General features: G+C 39.6%; 3 protein-coding genes across 6 annotated transcripts in view; all 3 read right to left on the reverse strand.

Annotated features, from left to right (window-relative positions):
- Positions 1-7,081, reverse strand: part of LOC107267659 — a 12,956-nt gene extending 5,875 nt beyond the window's left edge. Inside the window, exons 1-2 of one of the 4 annotated variants that reach the window (XM_025084996.1) lie at positions 6,943-7,081; positions 6,499-6,644 (exon numbers count right to left, since the gene is read on the reverse strand). The gene's annotated coding sequence lies outside the window, so the exon portion shown is untranslated. Of the gene's footprint in view, positions 1-6,498 lie in introns of all 4 variants that reach the window. The other 3 variants (XM_015739637.2, XM_025084998.1, XM_015739636.2) reach the window with 3 other exon arrangements.
- LOC107267658 lies at positions 41-4,445 on the reverse strand. The gene is made up of 4 exons (XM_015739635.2): positions 4,359-4,445; positions 4,194-4,276; positions 746-1,082; positions 41-666 (listed from the first exon to the last, which is right to left on the reverse strand). The coding sequence occupies exons 2-4, from the start codon at positions 4,268-4,270 to the stop codon at positions 454-456; spliced, it is 627 nt and encodes a 208-aa protein (XP_015595121.1). The 5' UTR covers positions 4,271-4,276; positions 4,359-4,445; the 3' UTR covers positions 41-453.
- A 669-nt stretch (positions 7,082-7,750) lies between the features above and the next one.
- The window catches only part of LOC107267654, a 2,900-nt gene continuing 1,379 nt past the window's right edge, over positions 7,751-9,271 (reverse strand). Inside the window, exons 4-5 of the mRNA XM_015739626.1 lie at positions 8,598-8,934; positions 7,751-8,524 (exon numbers count right to left, since the gene is read on the reverse strand). Coding sequence (XP_015595112.1) covers positions 8,312-8,524; positions 8,598-8,934 — 550 coding nt within the window. The 3' untranslated portion in view covers positions 7,751-8,311. The remainder of the gene's footprint in view (positions 8,525-8,597; positions 8,935-9,271) is intronic.

Raw genomic sequence — 9,271 nt, forward strand, 5'->3', positions numbered from 1 at the left:
GCCAGTGCTAGATCATATAATAGGAAAACATGTAGTGACTTATGTACTTGGCCTCAATAATATGATATCAATACTTTTTGTTAGAGGAATTCACAGCAATCCTGTACTTGGCGTAGTTTTTTACACGTAAGTGTTTTTTGGGGGATCCAATGTACATTAGTGTGCGCCTATCGATGCAGGGATGGGCGTGTGTGAGTGAACTGTACCAGTTCAAAAGTTGACGCTGGATTGTTCTAATCTTACATTGAAACTTTTGTTATTTTTCGGTCCGTAGTAATACCTTAAATAGATTTGACGATCCCATGAAACTAGTTCAGAATTTTCAAATTAAAATAAACAACGGTTCGAGTTCGAGTCAGTGAAGTTAACAGCAGTATAATTAATTTTGCATAAATTGTAACATCTGCTAAATCGAAGAGATTTTATGAGCGAGGCACAAAATAGGCCTTCTATCTATGAGGTAGCACTAATAGTATCTATCTCCAAGGACGAGACACCGCTTTGCTTAATGGGTAGATAAACCCCGGCATACATTTGCAAGCCGAACATTGTTATATTTGCGGTATTCAATGATTTAGCATTGGGTACTTCCTGACCACGAAAGTATGCTTTGAAGTCCGTCAAGGGTATATTGACGGTCTGGAATTCCTTATCAAGTGTAGGAACCTGTATAAGAAACAGATTAGATTATCAGTCACGACAAATATGAAGTCTGACGCGAAGAAATTAACGAAAATTAACTCACTTCGAAGAATGCTTCGTAGGTCGGATCTGCGTTGGAAGTTAAATTCTCATGCCGCAGCACAATCTTATAATTGCTATTGTTTCCCTGAGCTCTACATGTTATCGTTATATTTTCATATGGTGACAGATCGAAAGATACTCGTGTTCTCATGCCGGCAAAGGCAGCACCACTTGGAAGCACGTTTAATAATGTGAAAAGTATTGCTCGTTGAAAGACTTGGGTCGTTTCTAAGACCAAGGTCGCCTTCGATTTTCCCACAGTTCTTACAGTGTCCGATTGTTCACTCCAATTGTCCAGATTACTTATAGTTGTAAAATCGAAGAGAGTAATACTGTCTCTGAAAAGGAGATTTTTCTTGGTATTAAACTTGGTATAAACTTGGCATTAAACCGACTGTTGTTTCAAACTTGATAAACATTACTAGGATTTAAAAGTATTCAGTGCTTCAGTACCGATAAAAATTCGAGGAAACCCATAGGGTCACACCAGTTCTCAATTATCACTGATCTATTGATAGGTGCAGTGAGTTTGCGAGGATCTATGATTTACCAAGTTATGTGCTTGTTAGGATTTTAAAATTCAGTATTTCAGCCAATACAAGATTCAACAAAGTCACTTATATATCAGCTGAGCGACAGTGCATGGCTATAAAATAATATTGTGACGTGATTTAGCGATTCACGGTCACAAGGCGACTCCGGGTACCGATACAGATAACGTTCTCGATCTGGGATTCCTTGCGGGTCACTACCCTGCTCAGAGGCTACGTTGTCGGGTTTATTTGTATAGTTATGTCAATGCTCTCGGAAGATTTCGATATTGTTTAGTTGAGGTCGAGGTGCTCGAATCTGCCGTGGGGAGATAGTCTCGACGTACCGAGTTGCCTGGCAGAGGAGAGTACCCGACGAAGACGTCTCCACGGACCAGCAGAAGCCCGGGGGAGATATCGGCGCCCCGCTAGAGATGGGCAAAGGGCTGTAGAGCGGGCGGCGATAGAGTCGTGATACGGTTAAGTGCAGGAGAGGAACCTCCTGCCCGAGTTAAGGATGTAGTGCCCAGCTGTCGCCCGATACCCTGGGGAAGCAGCCGTGGAGGATCTCCAGAAATTACGTACCAGTTCGCTAAGGAACGCTCTCAATTTGGTTTAAAGGGAGGACTCGAGGGAAATGGAAGAGGCATTAGCTATAAGGATCTTGACCAATCAGAATGATTAGTTCTCGAATTTGACTATTGTCAAAGCAGTCTGTCTCGGGGCACCAACCGAGGTGTCACGAACTGGCTCGCGCTCCCATGCTATCTGTTGATAGTTTTTCTAGCCGTGTTTCGATACGGTGTAGCAAGTTCTGATTCGTATAACATAGTTCTCGCGTTGTTCTTGCGATATCCAAGAAATTCTACGAATTTTCTGTGAGTGTTCCGGAGGGGTAGTGCTGTGCCCTAATGCATTGCCCACCTGAGTGTCCTCTGGATACAGTTCTCGGCCTTTTCGGATCATCAGCACCAGCTCTAGTGAGAACTCCCAATTTATTAATTGGTGAAGGGATTTCAATTTGATAGTTCAGATTCGTTCTGTTACGTTCTCGATTCGTCGCTCTCTGTCTCTCGCATTATTTGCCTGATTCTTACTCCGACCGTCTCTACCTCAACCTAGCAGTCTGAGCGACCGTGAATTTCCGTAACCGTCTGCTCCCGTTCGTGCATCCAGTTGCGTTTGCTGATTTCACGCGATCCCCAAGATCAGCACCTACGGTTGCGTTTCCCGATTTTACGCGTCCCCAAAAATCAACAGGATCCGTTAACTTGTCGTCTCTTGTGATAGATTCCATCAGAGCTCTCGTTTTGGTGGAGTTGGGTCTGTTCCACCCCAACTCCCAGTTCATACAGGCTCGTCAGTTCCCGATGAAAAAAGACTTGGCTGGCGCCCGTCTGGCTTCCGGATGCATGAGCGAAGGGTGGACGGTCAAAGGTAACGTAGGTTGGTTTTCGAAAATAGTTCTATATCGGTGTCGAGTCAAGAAACAGATTACGTTACAGCATACAAGTAAAGTTGACATTTATCCAAGAAAAATCAAGAATAATCCTCGAAATCAAAAGTTCAGTATATCACACAATTAATAATTTGTGTCCTTTTTTAATGGCCGCTACTGTGCATAAGTGACGTGCACAGATGCTTCATATACAGGGTTCGTCAGTCGAAACGCACCAGCAGAAGTTCGCCGCAAGTGGCCGACACGGCAGTGGGGCCTTTTCAAAAAATGACATGTGACTGTGACCGATTCTCATAAGCGCGAACTGACAGTTCGCATAGCATAGTTCGTATAGGTTACTGAAATAATTAATTAATATTGTAATGACAAAATGTAATATCAGTTAAGATTTGTTTTGACAACAGATTTTTTGCTACACCTTTTCTGTATAAAAATATTTCAATTAATTGATTTTTAAATTAATTGCAGCATTGTATTGCAGAAATGCAGTTGTGATCATTACTTGGAAATATCAAAATTGTGAATATTTTAAACATTACATTGTTTTAATTGCAATCTGTTTTGAAAATAAATCTTAACTGATATTATATTTTGTCATTACAATATTAATTAATTATTTCAGTAACCTATACGAACTATGCTATGCGAACTGTCAGTTCGCGCTTATGAGAATCGGTCACAGTCACATGTCATTTTTTGAAAAGGCCCCACTGCCGTGTCGGCCACTTGCGGCGAACTTCTGCTGGTGCGTTTCGACTGACGAACCCTGTATATGAAGCATCTGTGCACGTCACTTATGCACAGTAGCGGCCATTAAAAAAGGACACAAATTATTAATTGTGTGATATACTGAACTTTTGATTTCGAGGATTATTCTTGATTTTTCTTGGATAAATGTCAACTTTACTTGTATGCTGTAACGTAATCTGTTTCTTGACTCGACACCGATATAGAACTATTTTCGAAAACCAACCTTCCCTGTATACGAATAAAGTGCATTTAAATTTTATAATGAAATTTAACGACTGCAATCATTCATTACTGTAAATAATCAACTCGTTCTTGCTCCGTCGCTCTCGTGTGATAGTTAAACTCTGGTACTTAGGAAATTTTTTATGTTAAAATTTGTCTTTACAAAGGTTCAAGGAATCACTGATAAACTATAATGATTACGAAAATTTAATAGATCGCCGAAAGTACATGTAAAACAATTGAGTCGTAAGATATTATTTATAAAGTCGACTCTGTTCAATTACCATACTAATTTTAAAAATACACTATGGATATTATACGTGAACTACACAAGTTGCGCGAGTACACAAGAATCCGTATCGACTGTTACCAATAGAAATGTAACATGTTTTACAATACAGATTTTTCATTGCAGACACTGAGCCCAAGTCAAAGGACACAGAGGATTCATTATTAAAAGAGTTGATTACAAATATGTATATTCTTACCCATTAGTGGCATCTGATAACAGAATGATACCTATGGCGAGGCCCATAAACTTGATTAAGGAACTTCCGGACGACATTTCTTTCTATAAAATAGACTGCACTTGTACTACCGATACAACTAATGCGTATTGGGCAAGTATGCGGTATGTAAGGCGCTACGCTTACGTGATTATATGTGTTTCTTCTAATCGTCCGCAGTTGGAGAAACGTGAAGTGCTACTGGTTTTTGAATAAACTGCTACTATTTAACAGTAAATTTTTGCGGTAACGTGACACTTCTGAAAATACGTATTGTTTGCTTATCCTTAGTGATAAATAAGTCATTTGGAATTAATTATGTTGATTTGAAATTTAAATATTCGATTACTTTAATTAATGTGAAGTATAGGCTCGATTGTATGGAGTATGAGTTGTTTTTTTGGAAGGCTAGCAGGTTCTGGGCAAACGTGGCAATGATGTCTGTGCAAATAGTAACAGCAATCTACTACACTGAAGTTCACATAACGACTCTGGCACTGTTGGAAATCCTGAGAGATCTATCTATCAGTGATGCATCACGTATCTAAAAATTTTTCATTCAGGCGCGGTGGATAATATTATCTGGTAGAAAACTGGAATCCTTTGCAGGACCATTATCTTCGAGATACGCGCACTTTTGGCTGTGTCGGTATTTTTCGTTCCATTTCTGAGCTGATACAAAAAGGCGAAGTCGAAGATTGCGATCTCATTGATTTTTAAACAAAATGTAAAAAAGCAGTATTATTCCATGTTTGCTTATCTAGTACAAATTTGTAAATTGGAACCATATGGTTAGCTAGATGGTTTGTAACCGCAGAATCTAATAATGTGATTTGATATGGAAGAATATATACGCTTTTTAGGATTCCGTAGAAATCTAGGAACCTTTATGGTTTCTGTCAGTCCGTTCGTCTGTTCGTCTGTTTGTATGTCACAGACCTCCCATTCTCATTTCTGGACCGATTAAGATAAAATTTGGTACACAGACGTAGATCGATGACTCAAAAACAGAAATGATAACATTAAAAAAAAATTTGTTTACCTCCATCCCACAGACTAAAAAGTAAACTCGAAATTTGTTGCTCATCTCATCGAATGAGGTGTCTTTTAATAGGTCTCTTCAAATGCAGTTTAAAAGGTTCTTAGAACTTCTCATTTTAATCCTTAAGTCACGAGATATTTGCTTTCAAAGTGGTTATCAGAGTGCCCCCCCCCCCCAATTTCTAAACTGTCGATGCGAAAAATCTGAAAAAATTCTAAAATGTAGCTTTCAATTAGTACGTCCAATCAAATTTATAACGAACGCTATATCAAAAATAGTTTACGAAAAATATAAAAGTAACTTTTTTTCGATATGGTTTAGTGAAGATTACATCTTTTGCCAATAGCTACTACAGAATGACTATGGAACCCTATCATGTGCGCGCTCAATACACTACTTGACTATTTTTTTAATATTACAACTATTTAACATTGAGATATTTTTTAAAAATTTGGTGTATTTGAACCTTTAGTTAAATGACTTTATTAGAAGAAATTATTGAAATGAGCTACTATTATAAAAATAATAAATGTCAATATTAGTAACACGGAAGGTATTTTAGATGATTCCTCCGATTCTGATGAAAGTCAAATATAAACTGAATATTTTTAATATCGTATATCTGCGTAAGTTTGTATTATGACGTATACTGTACATCGGCGTCGCCTACGAATAATTCGCGGCTGCTCCCGGCGTGCTGAAATCTAAAAAGATCCGAAAACCTAAATGTTGGGTGCCAGATGCGGCTTTCCCGCACCACTGTCTCTCCTGACGGCCGATTCCAATTTTCCCGGCGGCTCAGCCTCAGCGCACTGAAAATGATAGAGGGGAACATGGGGGCGACGAGAGAGAATTTCGGAGTCGGTGGATAGGCGAACAAAATGACTACCCAGCGAGTAGAATACCGTTTTGTTTATTACAGCTAAATAAACGAAGGACTTTGTAATACAAATCCGGTCGCGTACAGTGTGCTCCCCAACGGCGGCTCACGACTATCTGGAGTCGTGGTGGCTAGCCCGCCCAAGACTTGTCCCTATATCGGTGTGCTTACCGAGTCCGCGAATCCCCTTCGCAGTGTGATTCGCGATTCTAACATTTCTCGTTGGAGACGAGCTTCCCCTTAGTAGGGAGGTGCACTCTGACGACGGTAGTCACCCTAGCCATTCGTGTGTCCGCGCCACGTCCGCTCGACTATCTTTACGCGCGAGACATTCTTTAAAATAAGCGTGCTCTCGCGGTACTTACCGAAAATTGGCAGTTCCATAAATCCTTTAAAAAATCAAAACACCGACAGCAGTCTTCCTTTCGCCCACTTTCATGGTGCCGCGTTCCGGCTCCACGAGGCGTCTACTGCGCACTCGATGTCTCACACACTCGGCCATGCACTGACACTATATTAAAAAAGAAAAAACGGTAGCCATGGTTCTCTGGGAGAAATCCCGATAGGCGCGATCCCCGATTATCCGATAGTTCGACTATCGTTCAAGCACGGAAGAAGAATTCTTTTTCTCGCGGTCTGCCGGACACCCGAGTCCGTACACACGGATCTTCCGCGTCTGCAAACTGTAATCGGGCAAAGTTCCCGGGGTAACGATAGTGCCTCCCGGCGGTTGGGCACCACTTGCGTGGGGCTCTCAACCCAAAAGGGCCCCGTGCCTACGCTACCGGTCTACTACTTTCCGCCGTTACCTGCTCCCGAACCACGGACCAACGAAATCCTTAGAGATGGAGGCCGGAGGCACCGCCGTGCTGTCGGCAGCGCGCGGAAGTGTGGAGCTTTTGAATCTGTCGTCCTGACGCCACGTTACAGTATATACATCGTTGTGAACATTATAGTTTGTATTTCATTACTTTTCAAACGTGGATTCACCGAACCGTAATTTTTTAATGTGAAGATTACGATATTCACGATGACTAATGAGACGCAATATCGTATCTGTCAGTGATCAGTTACTTTTAATGAATTTCACCCGCAAAAGTTAGATATTTTCATGTTGACGTAATAGAATGCATTTAAGGGTAGTTACTCCCCGGAGTAAAAATTGAAAAATTGTATTCTTTCACTATCTGCTATTGTGAATTTCAAAATTTGATTTTCGAGCACGATTTTAGCGACCTACAAAACCTTTAGATACAAGAGTTTGCAATGACTTTGCGAGAAACAAAATGTTAAAAAACAAAAACAAAATATTACCTTTCTATTTACTTTTTACTTTCAACCTAGAATATAATTGACAGATCTGTTCTTTCTGTGAGAGCATCTTTGATTGCTTATGATATGCCTACTCTTAATATTATATTTAGATTTAATAAAGGGTAAGTAATTATATATATATAGAATATTATCGGTGTTGATATTAAGTGTAATCGGGCTTCGGAAATATTTGATCAATTTCCTACGGGAATAATATACATATGATATATCTGTAACTGTGTACATATATAAATCTTAGCAAATTGTGGGGAAATGGTTATACGTATATTGAAACTGAACGTATCCGGTTACAACGCGGCATTTATTAAACGACCTTTACATTTTTGCTTAGCAATAACTTACTTACAAAATTAGTACTAAGAATAGATAGACAATACATTTGGTAGAAAATCAGATATGTTCGTGAAATCGTAATCAAATCTAAAAATGTTCTCAACTGTCAACCGCAGGGACTGATTACTACTTTGATCAGGATTATAAAGTTTCACAAGATGAACCATTAATTCATTGTTACGTGGTTCTATGAAGTTTTGTTTCTCTATGTACACGCTTTTGTACCGAATTTTATGCTCGTAAAATATTGAATAGAGCGTTCTTCACCCAGAACTATAGTGTACCAATGCAAGGATGAAATTCGAGGCATTTCAGTTAATGGATTTGACGATCCCATGAAAATGGTTCAGAATTTTCAAGTTAAAACAAATAATGGTTCGAGTCGGTGAAGTTCACAGCAGCTTTAGCGCTTCGTCGTTAAACTATGATCGAATGAATTTCGTCGTATAAATTGTAACATCTGCTAGATCGAAGAGATTTTATGAGCGAGGCACAAAATAGGCCTTCTATCTATGAGGTAGCACTAATAGTATCTATCTCCAAGGACGAGACACCGCTTTGCTTAATGGGTAGATAAACTCCGCCATATATTTGCAAGCCAAACATCGTTATATTTGTGGTATCCAATGGCTCAGCATCAGGTAATTCCTGACCACGGTAGTACGCTTTGAAGTCCGCTAAGGGTACATCGATGGTGTAAAATTCCTCGTTAGATATGGGAACCTGCATAAAAAGTGTGATTATCAGATATAATATAATGAATCGAATGCGAATAGCACTAATTAAAGCAATTTACTGTGAAGAATTTTTCGTAGGTCGGATCTTCGTTGGAAGTTAAATTCCTGTGTCTCAGCACAACCTTATAATTGTTATTGTTTCCTTGAGCCCTACATGTTATCGTGATATTTTTGTATGCTGACAGATCGAAATCTACTGGCGTTCTAACGCCGGCAAAGCCAGCACCATTTGGTTGCGGATTTAATAACGTGAAAAAAATTGCTCGCTGGAACACTTGGGTTGTTTGCAAGACCAAGGTCGCCTTCGATTTTCCCACAGTTCTTACAGTATCCGATAATTCATTCCAATTGTCTAAATTGGTTATAGTTGTGAAGTCGAACAGAGTCATCTTGTTTCTGAAAGGGACATATTTTTGGCATTAATTATTGCAATAAAAGCGACGGTAGCTTCAAGTTTGGTAAGCATAAATAGAATTTAAAAATATTCAGTTCTTAAGTACAGATCAAAATTCGAGCAAGCGCATAAGAACAGACCAGTTCTTGAAGTCAATCGTGTAACTCAAATGTAGTGAAAATACGAAAAGTGAATAGTTGTTGGTCAATCGCGTGTTAGGTTAAAAAGAAGACAAGCATAACGATTGGCTAACAGCTCTTCACTTTTCGTGTTTTCACTGCATTTAAATTACACAATCGACCCCCCCCCCCCCTTAACCACTAATGATCTATTGATAGG

Source organism: Cephus cinctus, unplaced genomic scaffold, assembly GCF_000341935.2.
Source record: "Cephus cinctus unplaced genomic scaffold, Ccin1 Ccin1_scaffold0429, whole genome shotgun sequence".
NCBI classification, from domain to species: domain Eukaryota; kingdom Metazoa; phylum Arthropoda; class Insecta; order Hymenoptera; family Cephidae; genus Cephus; species Cephus cinctus.

What these genes read in the sequence shown, in the direction of transcription:
- LOC107267658 (XM_015739635.2), bottom strand. Translation starts at nt 4,270, where the DNA reads ATGTCGTCCGGAAGTTCCTTAATCAAGTTTATGGGCCTCGCCATAGGT. An exon ending in TTATCAGATGCCACTAATGG is followed by an intron (nt 1,083 to 4,193) that starts GTAAGAATATAC and finishes TCTCCTTTTCAG; the next exon opens with AGACAGTATTACTCTCTTCG. An exon ending in CCTACGAAGCATTCTTCGAA is followed by an intron (nt 667 to 745) that starts GTGAGTTAATTT and finishes TTTCTTATACAG; the next exon opens with GTTCCTACACTTGATAAGGA.